This window comes from Helianthus annuus, chromosome 8 (genome assembly GCF_002127325.2).
Source record: "Helianthus annuus cultivar XRQ/B chromosome 8, HanXRQr2.0-SUNRISE, whole genome shotgun sequence".
NCBI lineage: Eukaryota > Viridiplantae > Streptophyta > Magnoliopsida > Asterales > Asteraceae > Helianthus > Helianthus annuus.
Window position 1 is genome coordinate 117576894 of NC_035440.2, and position 21113 is coordinate 117598006.

Here is a 21113-nt window from a genome sequence, read left to right on the forward strand (position 1 = left end):
ATGAACTACCGCTTAATCTCCCCAATCGGAGCACAAAACGCCGTCGTTTCCAACAACACTCTCTTAATCTCCCCAATCGGTAACCGCATCTCCGTCACCGACCTCCTCAAATCTGAAACCCTAACAGAATCACCGCCTCACCGGACGGCGTCTTCCTCATCGCCGTCGACGACAACGGCCGCTGCCAGTTCATCAACCTCCGCCCTAACGGAGAGGTATTTGTTAGCCGGTTCGAAGGATTTGACTGTTAGATTGTTTTGTTTGAAGAATTTAAGTTAGGGGTGAGATTAATAGTAAGAGCAAGCCTTTTATGTTTTTAGGTCATAGAGATGGGAGTTTCGAGTGGTGGGTGCGACGGTGATGATGGGTAGCGGTGGTGGGTGTGACGGTGATGATGGGTAGCGGTGGTGGGAGGTTTACATGGTGGGAGAATAATTCAAGCTATAAAGTTGAATTAAATATGTATACCTGATTAGTGTAGGTGTTTTGGTTTAGAAAGTCTGGAGGTTTAATGTATTTTCACTATTTTGATATTGCTCTTGAAATCTTTATCCGGTAATTTTGAGAGGTGGAAGTGAAGAACGAGTCTGTGTTTCATGTTAAGAAAACGTGTGCTAGAAATAAGATGATGAGGGTGGTAGTGGTGGTGGTGAAGGGTGGTGGTGGAGGTGGAGGATGGTGATGATAGGTGATTGCTAATTTCAGATATATATATATATATATATATATATATATATATATATATATATATATATATGGTTATAAAAATAATATTTTAAATTATTTTGTTTTATTTTTACATAATAGCCCCTTGATATAATTTATCTTACACAATAACCACTTGAATGGTGAAATTACAATAGTACCCTCATGTGCCTTGTACATGACTAGATTTAACTAAAAAAATCTAACTGGGTTTGGCCTAAAGGACAAAACGTGCAAGATTTTGAAAGGTAAAGGACACCGCCTGTCAATTTTTGCGCTAAAGGACAGCGCCTGCAATTTGATGTAAACATAAAGGACAAAACTTGTAATTTACTCTCTAAATATTTAACAATCAAGAATAGAATTATTCGTTCAAAAAAAAATCAAGAATAAAATTAATAATTCTTAGTAGCATGGGTTAAAAAACTTAAACTTAACCATAAAAATATATGAATTTGGCCAACTATTATAACTTATCGGTTCAGTTATTTTCGGTTATTGAAAATGGTTATCCGAAAACCGAACCGAAATTTTCGATTATTAAAAATCCGAAAACTGAACCATCGGTTTTTGTTTCGGTTCGGTTTTTTCAGTTCGGTTATTTCGGTTTTTTGCTCACCCCTAATACAATCTAATCCAGACTGACTCATGTGAAATTTTGACACCTACGCCGATTAAATTTGACACAGACCCCATTAAATCTTGATCATGTGGTGATGATGACTCGTCATTGACGAACAACAAGAATGTTGAGGTTTAGCAGTGATATACGAAGAAATTTATACGACACCTTATAAAAATGAGGGATTTGGAGAAAACAATGATCTTGATGATTCCTAGAAAATGTAGAGCATAAACATGAGTAGAGTGTTTGAGTAGGAAAAAAAAGGAAAGGATATTAGGTGGAACTGTTTGATGTTGATGCATTTCGGGTGACGAAGGCTTCATAGATAAATTAAGATTGATGTGGTAGGTTTTCCTAAGGTTGTATTTTGTAATAGCATAATTACTGCCTAACTTCACATTAGGCACATTAGAACAACTGCGTTAAATCTTAATTGGCGCAGTTGGGCTAAGCCTGGCACACTTAGGCGTGGGTTGTAAATACGTGTGCGTGAGTCATTTTGTTAAGTATTTTTGGAGAGTTTCTATTGGGAGCATTTAGAGAGTTGCTTTCTGTCATCAGTCCGTAAACACGTTTTGAGATCAATAGAAAATAAAGTTTATTCCTAATCAGAGATGTGTTCATTAAAAGTGTTTGTTTGAGTTGTTGAGATCAAATTCATGTTCAGATTTGAAAACAGTATGATCTAGCGCGATTGTCTAACCGGCACAGTTGTTTTGATCTAGCGCAGTTGTTCAAGAACTACGTGTAACCCCTTAGGCACAGTTGTCTGTTGGCGTAGTTGTTGGCTGTGTGACCTCAAAATCTTTCAAGTTTATATACCCAAATATGCCAAGCTTATGAGACGTACTTATCGATGGTTAAAAAAAGAGTATTTCCAAAAAAAAAAAAAAAATCTTGAATGAAAACTTTTAAGGATCTTCCGAATAAGGGGATGATTGTTAGAGAAACATTTAAAGATATTTTTTTTTTCAAAATTTTTGTTCGAAAATGATGGACAATGTTTGTTTCTAGGCTTTTGGTAGTCGAATAAAACTATTTGGGTTTTACTTAACTTTCCATAGGCTACGATTGTCCCGAGGACACTTTATTGATATTGGGGAGAATTACTTGAAGATGGTTTACACTATTGAGTGTTTTGTGACGATTTAGGACTAATCATTGTTAAAGATTATGATTTGATGAGAAAAGTGGGAGAATATTTGGATTTCATAGATTTTGAAAAGAAAATGGGAAGATAAAGTTTTAAGAAGAAACAAGTTTCTTTGTTAATTGGTTGTTAAAAGCTAAAGTGATCAAGATCATGTTAAAGTTATGGTTTGATTTCTCGCGTGGGATCTGAGTGATGATATATTAGAAGTTTCCTAATTTGGTTTCTCACTTCAGACAGACTAATTTGGGTTCACAGTGCGGTGATGATTAATTAGGTTGGTCATCTAAGTAGGTTTCTCACTTTGGGTTATGATAAATTATGCGGGCTTAATCATTCCGGTTGAATATTGTTGGTTGCGTGATGATCATTTCAAGCTTGCGTTCGTGATTTTGTCAAAGTGTGTTCGTGATGAAACATATTATTCGTTGGGTGATTAGTTGAAGATTTAATTATCATATGCTCATTATGGTAAGGATGATTGATCAAGCATAAAGCTTACTCAGAGGGGTGTAGTTGTTGATTGAGTGGGAGTCTTGAATTAATTAGCATTTGCTTGCCATGAGAGGGAAATCCGGAATGAAAGACTTTGGGTTATCGGTTGATTTGTGGAGATACTAGATATAGTCATACATTTTTGGTTGAAGACGGTGATCAAGTTGTGGTAGTTGCACACTAAAGTTATCTCTATCTTTGTAAGAGCTAACTCGTTCGATGCTGATTGTTGGATATTCAAACTCCTTGTCTTATGCCTAATAAAACTCAAGTCTTTGAATGTGACAATTGTCAAAATTTGCATGTATACGTACAATGATTAAACAACAATTAGTGCCTTAATGACTGTGCTGATTTAAATTAATGACATGAATACTTTCTGATTACTGTTATCATACATACATGTGCATCATATATATTGCATAATGTCATATCATTATTGCATGCAACACCTTATTGATTCAAATGATGCACGAAACAAAGCAAGCACAGTTATCAGACAAATCAGAAAAATGCTGATGGAAGTTCAGTACATAGATAGACATGGTAATGAGACACAGAATGGGCCAGAAAACAAGAGTTACATGAGTATAGTGTGTAGGAAAGTAAGGATCATAAAACTGCCTTCTTAGTGATAGTTTAAGTGCCGGAAAGTGCATAAAACTCACGTAAACTGCAGAATTCTGCAGAATTCAGCAAAAATCGGCTTTTAGACAACTTAATATTATGCAGAATTATGGTTAAATGGTCCAGAATGCTTTCCTAAGTGTCGGGAATCAAAACTGTCACAAAAGGTAACATAAAGCACCCTAAACTGCATAGTTAAGCATCTTAATGAACCGGTAACCAACCGAACAACGGGACACTACTCAAAACACCAAATTTTCACTAGAAGCATTGTTTTACCATTTCCAAGCTAGTTATGGCCCCCGAACATCCTAACACATCATATAATGACATAACAACTAAATACCCTAACTTAAACATTAGATTTCAACTATTATCCTAACTATCCATTAAAAGCTAGCCTATAACCCCCCCCCCCCCCCCGGGACGGTCGTGAAGGTGGGCCACCACCTTGGATTTTATTTGATTATTTTATTTGATCTTGTCTAACTCTTTTGCAACATATTATACACTAGACATTGTTATGTTGGAGGATTGTTTATATGAACCATGAGACTAATGTAACTTCATTTCACAAACTCACACCACTCAAACTCTCCTCTCTTCTCCTCTCCCCACTCACGGCCGAAACCACCATCATCAACACCATCATTTTCAAGTCATTTCCATCCATTCTCTAGCCATACAAATGTGTAAGGAGCTTAACAAAGGAGCTAAGAGCCATTGTTGAGTGAAGGACCTCTTTCACAAGCTTTTAACCACCAAGATTAGCATCATCTTCATCTTGTGTTCTTCCCTAGCCTTGTGCTAGTAGTAAGATCCTTCTAATCTCATTTTATATCTTGTTATGTTGGTTAAAAGATGATATAAGTTGCTAATCATGAAGAACACTAAAGATCAAGAACATAATCTTTAACATAAGACTAAAAATCATGATGATCTATGTTGTTTAAGTATTTAGATGTTTCTTGATTGTTGATTGTTTGTGTTTATGATGTTAAACATCATATAAACCTTGCTTGATTGTGATTAAAGACGTAATCTAGCAAGATGAATGGATGATCTTGTGAAAGATCAAGATGATCATCCTTATGTGAAACATGAACTTGAAAGGTTAAATGTTTTTCTCGAATAATGGTGATCAAAGTGTAATATAAGTCTTGTAAATATGTGATTTAAAAAGTATTTTTATCAAGAAACTAAGTTAAAATACAAGATTTACATAAACTTGGTTCTTAAAGAAACTAATCACATTTAAATTGGTTAATCAAGTGTAGAAACATATTATTACCAAGAAAAATTCATGAAGAAACATTTTTAGAAAATCATTTTACAAGTTGTAAACATCTAAACTCTTCAAGAATAATGTTTTTAAACAAAAACCACACATTAAAGGGTAACTAAGCTTACTAAACACACTACCAAGTTACTACGAATTTTTATAAATTTTCAAGTTCATGAAGTAGTGTAAAATGCTTGATTTTGGCACTTGGTAATGATGGTTTGCTTTGTCGGTGAATTGTGATGATATTTAAAAGAAAATGATATGCTTTGAAAGCATGGAAACCTACATTTTTAAGGGGAAACTATGACAAAATTTTTCTAGAAATTAAACACTTAGGAAAATATTTTTAAACAAGTGTTAACAAGTATATTTAAACCATAATTTTTCATATAAAAAATTGCCATGATTTTTGTTACAAAAATTATAAATATTGGAGGTTGGTTTTGATAAATAAAAATGACTAAATATGTATTTAGGAAAATATATAATTAGATGTCACAATGTGTGTGATTACTTGTATGTTATGTGTATTAGTTATATTATTTTAGGACTTGAAATAATATAACTCACCAAAATACCAAAAATTACAATACAAGATATTACCAAAATTCCAAGAAATAAATATATAATTTATACACAAAAAATTGAGAAACCGAACAAGGAATATATCTTACATAAATATTCCGGAATTAAATTCATTAGTATATTTAGGTAAACGGTATTTTGGACACCAAGGGAACAAAAATATGATTTTTACAATAATTACAAAAATATATCATATTTTTGAAAAGAAGAAAATATATATTTTCTTAAATAAACTTAGAATATATTATTTTGGGGTGAAAAATGGATTTATAAATATTTTCTAAGATAAACTTGAAAATATATTATTTTTGAGTTTTATATGAAAATATAAATATTTTTGCCAAGAAGAAGTATAGATAAAGTTCTATAAATGATTTCTTAAAAATATATATTTTAAGAATATATATTGGTGAATTTTTTTTAGAAATATTATTCCGGAAAAATAAATACGAAAATTAAGTATAAGAATACTTAATAAACAAAATAAGGATACGTATTCTCGTACGTATTAATACACTGGAATACGCCACCAATACTTAGCAAAAATACACAAGTCTAAGAATGCAAGAGTAATGATACCCATCCATGGGGAAAGATATACATGTATACATACATAATGAAACAAGTTAAAGTATATTATTCTAACAAATATTCCAATAATTAATAAATATAATTTAAGTTAAAATATTGATTATTTTAACAAATAATTATATACTTTGTAATAATATTTATGACACAAAGAAGGGTAACTCAAAGATATGAAGTAAGACTAAAAGCCAAGGCACGACCCATCCGTCTAACAAACCGTAGCACGTTTGTAGGTAGTCGTGAAACCTAAAGGAAGCTTTGAGTTATTTGATCGAAGAATGCAAAACAGTGAGTTCATGTCCCCCTTTTCTTTTAACTGTTTTCAGTTTTATAAATTCGGGGGTGAAATACATGTTACAAATGATTATGATTACAAATGGTATGGTTAGCTAAGGAATGAACTGTTAGATCATGTGAATGGGTAGGCGATTAACTAGAGACCATTAATCCTTGTTTAAGGATCGAGGGGCATGAGTGATAGATCTATTGGGTGTTGCGAGCCTCGCCCATGAGCCCGCGGGTTGGACCATGAGGCGACTATGTTGTTCCCGCCGGATGGCCCGGTATGAAATACGCATAAAGGATTGAGCCATTCCTACACCGTTGCACACATATTAATAGCCTTGAAAACCATTAATTGATATGTTTCCTTGTTGCTTTCATACCGGTTTACAAATACATACATATATACAGAAGTTTTACAAGGTTATTCGTGCACACATACAAAATACATGAACTCGCTCAACTTTTGTTTATGTTTTCAAACTACATGTATTTCAGGAAACTGAATATGGATCTGGCGGGCGTTCAAGATATCAAGTTGTGTCTCAAATAAGTGATGTCATCCAGCACTGAAGGGTTTGAATCGTGTGTTTTATCCTTGATAGGATACATGGTTCAAAGCCTTGTTTCTACTAGTGTCTTTTATGAAGTCCAGTATGGAACTTTAAACTTTGGTTGTTGTGTATTTTAAAACTTGAAGTCTTGGTTGGTTGGTAAACAAGGTTGGTTGTAATATTTTGAAACTTAATTATGGATGAACATCATGGTTTCTATCATATAGTTGTTTGTTATGGTTGAATGCAATGATACTCAGCAAGTCACACGTAATCACGCTTCCGCAAAAGTCAGGGTATGACAGTTCAATATCAGAGCTTTGATTGTAGCGAACTAGGATTCCTTCTCGAGTCTAGCTACAATCATTAGGGCCCTCCCACAAAAATATTTTTACAACATGTTTTCATTGCATACACAAAATGCCCAGATCCATGGAACAAACATTTTACAAAAAGGAAAGACAAGAAACACGATTGCAAGGTCACATTGGTGGTTTAGTCCGCATGGGGTAGACTAGGAAAGATAGAAAGGTTTCATGAAGGATCACGTGAATAACTATCTAAGTGATGATTGTTTTGTCAGAGACTCAGAGAGTGCATTGTCTGATACCCATGACCCGATGGCTGTCGTTTCAGACGACGAGGTTATACCCGAGCCAGAGATATTTACGTCAGACTCTGAGAGTGATCCTGATATGATATCCGAGGACGGGGACGACTTCTAGTCGTTCGCGCTACCAGACTTTGGCGATGATTTACCTTTTGCTGATGGTTTACCTGACGAGGATCCTTTTGACATTCCTGCTCCAGTCCATGATCACCTCATCATTGGTCACCCCGATGGTGAGCACATGTGGTTCCGATCCTCGATCCTGTTCCTCTTGTGGTCATCCCTCCCGAGGATTGGCCTTTCGATGACTTGTTCGATGACGATGTTGATTTGTTTGTAGACTGTCACACCCCGATTTCCACGTGTCTCACCGGTGGGCCCGGTGGGGGATTACCGTGACGTAGTTGGCAACATTATAGTCAAACCACACAATATAAGAATGCACAGCGGAAGCATAAAGATAATATATTTCAACTTTAAGTGTAATATCAATGTATCACCATTGTTGAAATAATAATCCACAGGGGATCAAATAGAAATAACAAAAGTATTGTTCAACAGACTTTAGGCATCTTAAGCTTGCGAGACTTCTAATGATGCTAAGGAGAAATCCCAGCCAATTACGCCTAGTACCTGCATATAGTCTTTTTGGGGAAAATACGTCAGTTTACACTGGTAAATACATTCAACTGACACTTTTGTAAAATGTTTAATAAAATTGGTTTAAATGCTCAAGGCACAAACTCTTTATAACTTGGGATAATTTATAATCAAATCTTGTAAAGAATTACATGTTACTATGCGTTTGGTCGCCCGAGTCGTGTCGGGTTAAAGTTTAATAGACACACCACATAGTGTAAAACCGTGGCGGGTAACCAACGGCTACACTTTTATACTCATAGACATAATGCCGGGTGTACGCCTACACCGGGATGTCAAGGTCGTGGCCATTCATAAATGCTGCCAAGGATATCCGGGACATGGTCATTAAGCCCCCAAAGGCGTTAAGCCAACAAAACAAGTTTTTAAACGGGTCACATTGATAATACCCAACTACCAATGAGTTAAGGTCAATTGCCCGACCAAGCGGTATTTTAGATACCGTAACCCAAGCCCGTATAACGGAAAATAAGTTAAAAGTATTTACCTTCGCAAGTATAATCCTTAATTGAATAAATCACAGATAGCTTTTACTGGTCTCCTATTCTGGAATGAAGGTTTTAAAATAACCTATTAGAATCCTAACGGGTCTTTATATTTGCCGTAGCTTAGACCGGTCAGTTTCAAAGTATAGTTACGGTTTAATCGCGTGAAAGGCGAAAACCGTGAATGGAGTGTGATTTTGACCCAAAAAGTTTGAAGACTTGTTTTATATGGGTATAATAATCATACTCTGGATTTTGGGGTCCAAACAATATGGTTTGACCCGTTTCGGCTAATTTATGTAAACTAGTTACATAAGCCGAACCGTGCGCGCAAAAGGCGCAACGGTTAACCGTAGGAGTCCTACACTGATTTCCTAAGTCAATATGCCTTAAAGAGGTTGTGGTATCAGTAGGATACCTTCCGTAATGCCCGTAACGAGTTTAAGCTCATATTATGCCCCGTAGGGGTATTTTGGTCTTTTTAAAGATTATAAAAGAGGTTTTAGAGTTCTACAGGAAATCTGAGTTTCCTGAACAGTTTATAAAGTCTAAAATACTTTATTTATTATTTAAAATCAGTAGCAACTGGAATCGGGTCAAAAGACCTTGTAGAACTCAAGTTATGGCCGAAAAGGGTATATTCGGTATTTACCGAACCGTTGCCATAACCGCAGGTTATGAGCAGGTTAAAAATAATTAAAAATCTTTAAAAATCCCAAAATATTATTTTACAACAGTGAACAAAAGGTTTGGTGTCGAAATCCGGGTTTAGATAGGCGTTATGCTAATTGCGCTATTTAATTACTAAAGTTTCGCAATTTGCGCTAATTAGCATAACTCATATTCTGGACCTCGGATTGACGTGAAATTTTAGGGACATGCTTAGAAATCAGTAACCAAGGTCATGATCCTTTCACGTGTCCGAAATTCTCATTTTAAATTAAAAAGGGCGTTACGTCAACTTTTAAGCAATTAACGGAAATGTGTAAAAGATTCGGACAAACAACGAACCGGTCACAGAGGTTTATACCATCATGTAACCTGGTCCTAAGAGAGTCCTAAGGCATATCTAAAACAAACTTTAACGGGTCAGAACTGGAGTCAATGCGAAAGTCAAACTTTTGCGACTTTCGACTCCGAACCGGGTCTAAACAGAAAATGGTCGGATCAAACAAGCTTAGACTAGTTTATATATTTATTATCATGTTTTATGAGTGTTCAAACAGGTCACATATCATCTACATTACAGATTATGCAAGAAATCGCAAAATGACATTTCTGTTGACTTTTTCTAAGCACGTTTGACTCGACATTTGGACTAGTTAGAGTGGGAATCAGAGGGTGCCCTTTTAGGGGTTTAATGCCCACATGATTACCATCATATAACTATCTTTGATTCGACAAAACACTGGACCATTCGTGATTTATCGCAAAGTCAATCGTTAATTACGACGGATTGACTTTTAGGCTAAAACTATGGAAAAATGAAACCACAAAGGGTTAGGCAACTTACAGAAGCTTGGTGCACGACTGAGAATGATAGAGGAAAGCTTGAGAGCTCCAGGAATGATCAGAAGGTAAGTTTTGAGGTGTGTTTCACTTATGCACAATGCATTGGCTTTTATAGTTAAAAATGAGGCTTAGGATCATCACAACTCATCCTACAAAGCATCATGGATGTCCAGCAGGTGGCCCTGGGTGCTAGGAGGCAAGTAGAGGGCGCCCATGCTTCATTTATTGCCCTTTTGATCGTTCACAAGCTCAAATAATGCATCTGTCCAAAGTTTCTGCATCTGGGTGGTTCACGCGACCCGCATGAGAGATCAGGCAACTTGTACGCGGGCCGCCTGAATCCTCAAGTCAGAACGCGTATATGCATGTGGCTCGCGGCCCGCATCAACTCATGCACAACCTTTACGCGGCCCGCATTAGCCATGATTTTCAAGATTTCTAAATCTTTTATAATCATTGACCAAATCTTCGTAATTAATAACCTAACCTTTCGGTTTCGAAGGGGTAACTTTGCGATTTGGCCCTCGATTATTTACCGTTAAGGACCTCGTGCCTTTTACCCGCACTGTTAAGTCCCCGGTTAGTTTAATTACTATCCGAAAAGCCTTAACTTTCATTGTTGACGCTTTTAACCCCTCTCGTACGAATTTGATCATAACTTTCTCGTTATAAAACGGAACTTCGCGAAATTTATATAGTACATCCTAGTGAGCGTATTTTACTGTTACAAAGCCTCGGGTTCGTCAAAGGGTCACTCAGAGGTATAATTAAACATGTTGACACAGTTAACCCCTGCAGCTTGTAATCTCTCACTTTCTTCCGCGTTTCGCTTCCGTACGATCCATGATTTATTCATTTGAAGGTACGAGCATCGTTTAGAGTTACTATACAGTATATTTACCCTTTGTTGACATTTATAACCTTCGAATTTACATACTTTCAAGGTTTGTCAACTTTAGTCCTTTATTTATCATCTAATGCCACGTGTAAACTAACGACACGTGTTAACACATTATTGGACACAAAATTTCGAGGTGTTACATTCTCACCCTTTTAAAATAAATCTCGACCCGAGATTTACTCAAACAAATACGGGTATTTCTCTTTCATCGTGGCTTCAACTTCCCACGTGAATTCGGGACTTCTACGGGCATCCCACTTGACCTTTACTATAGCTACATGCTTCCTTAGAAGCTTCTTTACCTGTCGATCTTCAATCGACAAAGGCTTCTCCACAAATTTCAAGCTCTCATCTATATGCACATCTGTGTGTGGGATCACTAATGATTCATCAGCGAACCACTTCTTTAGATTGCAGATGTGGAACACATTGTGAATTCCATTGAGCTCCTCCGGTAAGTTTAGCTTATAGGCAACGGACCCGACCCGTTCAATAACCTCGAAAGGTCCTATGTATCTCGGGCTTAGTTTGCCTTTCTTACCGAAACGCATCACCCCTTTCCAGGGTGATACTTTAAGTAACACTTTTTCACCTACTTCAAAGTGAAAATCTTTACACTTTGGATCCGCGTAACTCTTCTGCCTATCACGGGCAGCTTTGAGACGGTCTCGAATCTGGACGATCTTGTCCGTCATTTCGAAAACTATCTCTGGTCCAGACAATTGGACATCTCCAACTTCCGCCCAACAAACAGGCGATCTACACTTTCTACCGTATAATGCCTCGAAAGGCGCAGCCTTAATGCTGGTATGGTAGCTATTGTTGTAGGAGAATTCGATTAGTGGTAGGTTCTTATCCCAACTACCACCTAAATCGATAGCACATGCACGAAGCATGTCTTCCAACGTTTGAATAGTACGCTCACTCTGACCGTCTGTCTGGGGATGGTAAGCCGTACTAAAATTCAAACGTGTGCCCAAAGATTGCTAGAAGCTCTTCCAGAAATGCGACGTGTATCTAGTATCCCGATCAGAGATAATAGACACAGGTATGCCATGCAAGGCTACAATCTTATCAACGTATAACTGGGCTAACATATCGGAGCTATAAGTCTCCTTGATGGGTAAGAAATGCGCTGATTTAGTCAGCCTATCAACGATAACCCATATTGTGTCATTTCCTTTCCTCGTCTTGGGTAACTTGGTAATAAAATCCATAGTTACACATTCCCACTTCCATTCAGGAAGTTCAGGCTGTTGTAGCAAGCCAGATGGCTTTTGATGCTCAGCCTTGACTTGCGCACAAGTTAAGCATTTTGCTACATAAGCGGCTACAGACTTTTTCAAGCCTATCCACCAATAATTTGCCTTTAGATCCTGATACATCTTATCAGCTCCCGGGTGAACAGAATACTTGGAACTATGGGCTTCCTGGAGGATAACATCTCGTAGTCCTCCATAAATCAGAACCCATATTCGTCCATTCAAACGTAAAATTCTGTCCTTGCTAAGAGTTAACTGCTCCTCAGTTACTCCTAGCTTCTCTTGAGGATAGTTAGCTTCCAACACAGCTTCTCTCTGTGCAGCTAACACCCTTTCAATCAAATTATTCTTGACTTCAATGCTTTTGGCATTGATTCGGATGGGTTTCACCCTTTCCTTTCTACTCAAGTCATGGGTGGTGTAATTCTTTTCGTGCACCTTTAACTGTCTCGAAGCATAGGCAATAACCTTGCCTTTCTGCATGAGCACACATCCCATGCCAGTGGTGATGCGTCGCAGTAAACTACGAACTCTTCGTTACCTTCAGGTAATGTCAACACAGGGGCGTTGCTCAGCTTTTGCTTTAGAATATCAAAGGATTCTTGCTGCTTAGGGCCCCAATCAAATTTTATCTTCTTCTTGGTCAGGGAAGTTAAGGGCGCAGCAATCCTTGAAAAATTTTCAATGAATCGCCTGTAGTATCCTGCTAACCCCAGGAAACTACGAATCTCAGTAGGCGTCTTTGGCTCATGCCAATTCATGACAGCCTCTACTTTAGCGGGATCCACCTGGATACCACGCTCGCTGACAACGTGTCCTAGAAATTGGACTGCTCGTAGCCAGAATTCGCACTTAGAGAATTTGGCATAGAGTTTCTCATGGTGTAGCAGCTTGAGAATACATCGAAGGTGTTTCTCATGGTCAGCTCGGTTCTTCGAGTATATAAGAATGTCGTCGATGAAAACGATGACGAATTTGTCCAAGTACGGCTTGCAGGCGCGATTCATGAGATCCATGAACGCAACCGGTGCATTTGTGAGCCCAAAAGGCATTACTAGGAACTCGTAGTGACCGTAACGAGTCCTAAATGCGGTTTTATGTACGTCTTCATCTCTGACTTTCAGTTGATGGTAGCCTGACCTCAAGTCAATCTTCGAAAAATAACTTGCCCCTTGTAACTGATCGAACAAATCGTCGATCCTCGGCAAGGGATATCTATTCCTTATCGTGACTTTATTAAGCTCGTGATAATCGATGCACAGACGCATCGATCCGTCCTTCTTCTTTACAAACAGGACAGGTGCTCCCCAGGGAGACGAACTGGGTTTGATGAAACCTTTAGCTAGCAGTTCATCCAGCTGGGTCCTTAACTCCTTCATTTCGGTTGGTGCTAGCCTGTAAGGTGCTCTAGCGATAGGTGCTGCTCCAGGGATGATATCGATCCTGAATTCCACTTGCCTATCTGGTGGCAAACCAGGTAGATCTTCAGGGAAAACTTCTAGATACTCCGAAATGACGGGAATGTCTTCTATCTTCAGTTTAGGTTCTTCAATAATCACCTGTGCCATGTAGATGACACAACCCTTCTTTAGACATTTTGAAGCCTTGAGCATAGTCACTTGCTCAGGCAATCCGTACTGGGTATCCCCCCGAATGGTAAGCGATTCACCAGCCGGAGTCTTTATCACAATCTGCTTTCTGTTGCAGACGATTTGGGCCTGGTTGTGAGATAACCAGTCCATACCCAACACTAAGTCAAAACCGGCCAATTTAAAGGGGAGTAGAGATAGAGGAAAAGAGTGGTTCTTAATGGATATCACACATCCATCTAACACAGTGGAGATGGTTTCTATGGTACCATCTGCTAGCTCTACCTCATAATTCACATTTAAGGTTTTGACAAGCATATTCAGCAATTTGCAAAATTTATGATCTACGAAAGACTTATCAGCGCCCGAATCAAAAAGTACTCTTGCAAAGATATCATTTACGAGAAAAGTACCTGTGATTACGTTGTCATCCAGCACTGCTTCTTCCGCCTCCATCCTGAAGACTCTAGCATTGTTCATCTTGGCCTCTTCAGGCTTCTTGGCATATTTAGGGCAGTTGCTTTTAATGTGCCCCTTCTCGTTGCAGTTATAGCAGGTTGTATCTTTTATCTTCTTGCAGTCCACGGTCTTGTGGTCCTTGGACTTGCACAACCCGCAAGCATACGACTTCGACTGAGTCTGCGAATTTGACTCGAGCCTACACTTCCCAAAGTGATGTCTCTTGCAAGTCTTACACTTGGGCTTCTCACCAGTCTGTTGCCCATCCTTCCTTGACTCTGACCCCCTCTTGTTATCACCGTTTCCACGGTGTTTCTTGCTCGACCTCCGTGAAGTTTCATCTTCACGCTTTCTCTTTTCAGCTTCTTTGTTCCTTAGCGATCTTTGTCGGACCGCATCCAGAGTAAGGGACAAAGATATGTCTGCTACAGATCGAAAGGTCGCTGGCCGAGAGGCCTTCACGCTTGCCTTTATTTCGGGGGCTAACCCACCGATGAAACGAGCGATTTTTTTTGGCTCCGGGGTTACCAGATATGGAACCAACCGGGACATCGTATTGAAGCTCGTTAGGTAAGCTTGGCAGTCAAGGTTTGTCATAACCAATGATCGAAAATCGGATTCTATCTTCTCCACCTCATGTTGAGGGCAATAATTCTCCTTGATGAGAGAAACGAATTCATCCCATGTCATGTTGTATAGAACAGCCTTTCCCGAGGCCTGAACCAACGACCTCCACCAAGCCAGGGCCTCGCCCTTGAATGATTGGGACACAAACTTTACCACGTCTCTTTCTGCACAGCCGCTGATGTCCACCACGGTGTCCATCTCGTCAAGCCATGTCATACAACCGACCGCTCCTTTCTCCCCAGTGAAGTCTCGGGGTTTGCATGATACAAAGTACTTGTAGGTGCAGCCTCTGGCGCGAGATGCGTCAGTATATACTCTTTCCTGACGGACACTTTTTTCATTGGACGAATGATTATCATCGTCCTTCTTAGGCTTGGACAGCGATTTGCTGTGAGATTTTGTGTGTTTCTTCGGCTTTGAGGGTGGTTTGGATATGGTTCGGCTCCGAGATTTGGTATATTCCTCATATTGTCGATCCAGAGCTGCCTTAACAGCATTGTCGACAAGAGCTTTCAGTTCTGCGCCCGTCAAATGAACCTGGGCGTTATCATATTCATCTTCTTTCGAGTGGCTATTTTCTCCACTAGGATCAGCCATGGTAACTTAAATCTGTTACAGAAGATAACGAAAAATTTTATTTAGGAGTTTATTATGGAATTGTCTTTTATGACAATTCATTAACCATGGTAACAGAGACCATATCTGGTTAATTTGTTACTCACTTTTATTTAGGATTTGAACATAGTTATCCTAATTACAAATAATATTGTTATTGGCACAAAAGCCTAGTCACGAGGACGTTTTTATAATATTAGCCGAGATTACAGAGAATCAAGGTATGAAGGTTTGAACCGTAGTCCTTTTACCCTTTCTGACAGGGAGTCATAGACCACCACTGTGTTTTGTCTTGTATGACAATAATTATGGCCCGTAGGCACTACATCACTAATGGATGTTTAATAATTGATCATCTTTATTGATGATTTAACCCATGATTTATAAATCATTTATTTGGGCTTTGAAATCCTTAGAAGGATTTTTATACAGAATGACGCGTGCGATTTTTAACGAATCACATCTGCCATGAATGTTAACATGATTACAGAGGTCAACTGGAATTCTGAATCTTTTAATCAGGTCTTACCATCTTGGCTGGGTCCAAAAAGACACCTGGCTAGGTTTCACTCTTAAGATTCTTTACTTAGGCAGATTTAAATTTTAAAAGGAATGATTTTTGATTTATTTCATATATAATAATAACAAAAATGAAATTTATAACATAACATTCCATAAACTTTAAATACGATTACACGCTTCCCTAAACGAGACTTTTACTTAAATAACTACCTACGCAGAGGTTTATAGAAAGACAAGTCCATGCAGGGACTAAATTGCAAATACAACATTTCATAAGAAGACTAATGGTCTCGTTTCTTCCTTCCCTTCAGTAGGTTTGCTAAGCCCTTGAGAAATCCACGATTACTCTTGTGTTTTGTTCGAAGTCTCTTTCCACACGGTTTAAACGGTGGAGTATTTCTTCTTGTTCCGGTGGAGAAAAACGTGGCTGCTGCGACGGTTGCGGAACCGGAGGTCTAGAGGGTATTGGATACCCATGAGCTGAGTAATCTGCTCTCCAAGAGGTTCCATGGAGGGCATTATAATTTGCCGCGATTACATATGGATCGGCATCATAGTTATAGTTGTAGTGCGTATGAGTTGGCTGCTCAAATGGATTGTACGCCGTGGAAGCGCCGTACGCTGGTATCGGATTGTCATATCCGAATGGTGGCAGAGGTGGTGCAACTGGTGCAGAATTCACCTCTGCAGGGTGACCAGAAGGTTCCCCTAATTGTGGTTCTTCTTCAGGCACTGACGGAAAGTGACTAGCACTCGAGTGGCGAGGGGTGCTGAAATGGAATTCCCCTCCTCGGGTAGACATCCGTGCTCCTGATCTTCTACGCCTTGGCGGATCTGGAATTACTGGTTGAACCGGTGGCGGTGGTGGTGGCGTAACGGCCACAAACCGCGAATCCTCAGAAGGATCCTGTTGTTGCTGTTGATCATGAGGCGAGTAATGATGTGAAGGTGTAAAGTACCAATTACATTGGTCAAACCTCGCCTGGTAACTATCGGGACCTTGATAGGGCGTTCCATGGAAGGATGACCCATCCGAGATCTCGATTGGATGATTGGGAGTACCCCTTGCAGGCTCGACGGGGTCTGTATCCTCGTCCATATCCACTGCATTATCTTCAGAAAAGTGATCCTCTGGTCCTAAAGGGTTATACCCTGTCGGCTCTTGGACATAATCCGCTGGGTTAAACTGTCCTATGAAGAAAGGTGAGGGATCGCCATAAGATCGGTGCGAAGCAGATCGCTGTAGAGGTAAAAAGGATGGTTGAGGGTTATTTGGATTGTTTTCCGAGTCTGGTCCAAATGAATGGCGGTATGAGGGTGTTGAGCTATGCGAGGTGGAATGTCTCGCAGGTTCGAAAAGGTTTCTTCGTCTCTGTGGTTCTTCACTCCTTGTACTGGAAGGAGCTCGCGTGTTCGAAGGTCCAGCTTCGTGATCATTGTGAGTAATGATCGTTCCTCTGCCTCTTCCTCCTCTTCCTCGTCTGATTGCAGGTGGCATATTTCCTGCTTTCAAAACTTTAAATAACAATAAACAATAAAAAGACAAACTGGAATAACAATTCGAATTTGTCCTATGTTCTTGTCTAGACTCAAGTATGTGCAATTGTGTAACTGAGATTAAACACAGAGCCTAGTGTTTAATTCACTCAGTGTTGGCTCTGATACCAACCTGTCACACCCCGATTTCCACGTGTCTCACCGGTGGGCCTGGTGGGGGATTACCGTGACGTAGTTGGCAACATTATAGTCAAACCACACAATATAAGAATGCACAGCGGAAGCATAAAGATAATATATTTCAACTTTAAGTTTAATATCAATGTATCACCATTGTTGAAATAATAATCCACTGGGGATCAAATAGAAATAACAAAAGTATTGTTCAACAGACTTTAGGCATCTTAAGCTTGCGAGACTTCTAATGATGCTAAGGAGAAATCCCAGCCAATTACGCCTAGTACCTGCATTTAGTCTTTTTGGGGAAAATACGTCAGTTTACACTGGTAAATACATTCAACTGACACTTTTGTAAAATGTTTAATAAAATTGGTTTAAATGCTCAAGGCACAAACTCTTTATAACTTGGGATAATTTATAATCAAATCTTGTAAAGAATTACATGTTACTATGCGTTCAGTCGCCCGAGTCGTGTCGGGTTAAAGTTTAATAGACACACCACATAGTGTAAAACCGTGGCGGGTAACCAACGGCTACACTTTTATAGTCATAGACATAATGTCGGGTGTACGCCTACACCGGGATGTCAAGGTCGTGGCCATTCATAAATGCTGCCAAGGATATCCGGGACATGGTCATTAAGCCCCCAAAGGCGTTAAGCCAACAAAACAAGTTTTTAAACGGGTCACATTGATAATACCCAACTACCAATGAGTTGGGGTCAATTGCCCGACCAAGCGGTATTTTAGATACCGTAACCCAAGCTCGTATAACGGAAAATAAGTTAAAAGTATTTACCTTTACAAGTATAATCCTTAATTGAATAAATCACAGATGGCTTTTACTGGTCTCCTATTCTGGAACGAAGGTTTTAAAATAACCTATTAGAATCCTAACGGGTCTTTATATTTGCCGTAGCTTAGACCGGTCAGTTTCAAAGTATTGTTACGGTTTAATCGCGTGAAAGGCGAAAACCGTGAATGGAGTGTGATTTTGACCCAAAAAGTTTGAAGACTTGTTTTATATGGGTATAATAATCATACTCTGGATTTTGGGGTCCAAACAATATGGTTTGATCCATTTCGGCTAATTTATGTAAACTAGTTACATAAGCCGAACCGTGCGCGCAAAAGGCGCAACGGTTAACCGTAGGAGTCCTACACTGATTTCCTAAGTCAATATGCCTTAAAGAGGTTGTGGTATCAGTAGGATACCTTCCGTAATGCCCGTAACGAGTTTAAGCTCATATTATGCCCCGTAGGGGTATTTTGGTCTTTTTAAAGATTATAAAAGAGGTTTTAGAGTTATACAGGAAATCTGAGTTTCCCGAACAGTTTATAAAGTCTAAAATACTTTATTTATTATTTAAAATCAGTAGCAACTGGAATCGGGTCAAAAGACCTTGTAGAACTCAAGTTATGGCCGAAAAGGGTATATTCGGTACTTACCGAACCGTTGCCATAACCGCAGGTTATGAGCAGGTTAAAAATAATTAAAAATCTTTAAAAATCCCAAAATATTATTTTACAACAGTGAACAAAAGGTTTGGTGTCGAAATCCGGGTTTAGATAGGCGTTATGCTAATTGCGCTATTTAATTACTAAAGTTTCGCAATTTGCGCTAATTAGCATAACTCATATTCTGGACCTCGGATTGACGTGAAATTTTAGGGACATGCTTAGAAATCAGTAACCAAGGTCATGATCCTTTCACGTGTCCGAAATTCTCGTTTTAAATTAAAAAGGGCGTTACGGTCAACTTTTAAGCAATTAACGGAAATGTGTAAAAGATTCGGACAAGCAACGAACCGGTCACTGTGACAACTCGAATTTCCAAGATTTCTATTTCGCATTTATTGCACATTCGTTGTTTGTTTAGTAGTTATTTGCACACTTAATTCGTTATGGAACGCTAACGTTTTGATACAACGAAGTATATTATGTGAATGTGTTCGGTTACGTGTTAATTGTGAAAAGACTTGTCTAGTGCATAAAATTGGTGGTGAAATTGTGAAATTGTTGTGAGATGGTGTGCTTGTGTAAAATGTAACAATTAAGGGTGTGTAGAGTAATTAGTGGAACTTATATGATACTTAACCCTAATTCTTCACTAAATCACACACAAGAAAACAAAGCACGTACAATTCATTTCTCTAGCAATCATCATCACCACCATCATTGGCACAAGGCATTCATCACTTTCGATTTCTCTATTTCTCTAGAATCATCTCAAGGTAATTGTTTATTGATTATGTGTTCATGAAAACCTTAATTGATTGTTTGATTTACATAAATTCTTGATTCTTGTAATCCTTGCAAACCCTAGCTCTTTACATGATGTTCTGTGATAATTGTTTGAATTCTGATTATGGTGATAAGAATGTTAATTAGTCATATAATCAATTGCTTAATGATTTGGATGCATGGTATGTGAAGAAATGCAAACTGTTAGTTGGAATCCTGCTATGCGATGGCTCGAATTAGGGTTTTCTGGATTATGAATAAACGTAACTGACGTCTTGATGTATTCGTAACTGTTCAATCAGTTCTGGGTGTTAATTGATGCGTAAGTCTGAGTTTATGTAGTTGTTATGTCCGAGTTATTGAGGTACAATGGATCCGAGTTAATTGCTTGTTTTGTTGCCCGAGTTTATTAGTAAAACACAAATGTCTGAGTTTAAATAAATCAAAGTGAGCTGAGTTTGTTAATCACTATATGTCCGAGTATGTTCATGTCTTTTAGGTCCGACCTTGCTTGTTGATTGTTACCCGAGTTTATTTAATCAGGTATAGTCTGAGTTTAATCCATCAAGTGGGGTCCGAATTTAATGAATAGAAATGAGTCCCGAGTTTTGTAATGGTTTGATGACCGAGTTTATTAAGTAACACATGGACCGAGTTTATTATGTTCACAAGGTCCGAGTTTAATTAATTAGAGAGGAGTCCGAGTTTAAAAGGCTGATCATGTCCGAATTTTTATGTTTGGAATGCAAGAGAGGTCCGACTTTGTTGAGCATCTTGTCCGAGTTTAAGGAACTCTCCCCTAGTCCGACTTTATTTGAATAAACATTATGACCGAGTTAAATAGTTGAAGGTTGTCTGAGTTTAACATACTTAATGTGGTCCGAGTTTGATCCCACTCCCCATAGGTCCGAGTTTGTGGCCCAAACACTTGTCCGAGCCTTATGCATGTAAGGGGGTTCTGAATTTTGTGACTTGATATCTTGCCCGACCTTTAAAGCCCTCACCATTTTCTTATCTGAGTTTTAAACAGGGGAAACCCCCCCCCCCACACTTGT

The 21113-nt window shown here is 38.7% G+C and overlaps 1 protein-coding gene across 1 annotated transcript in view; it reads left to right on the top strand.

Annotated features, from left to right (window-relative positions):
- The window catches only part of LOC118481037 (leucine-rich repeat extensin-like protein 5), a 31693-nt gene continuing 10580 nt past the window's right edge, over positions 1–21113 (top strand). The window contains exon 1 of the mRNA XM_035976123.1: positions 1–215. Within this exon, the coding sequence (XP_035832016.1) occupies positions 1–215 (215 nt within the window). The remainder of the gene's footprint in view (positions 216–21113) is intronic.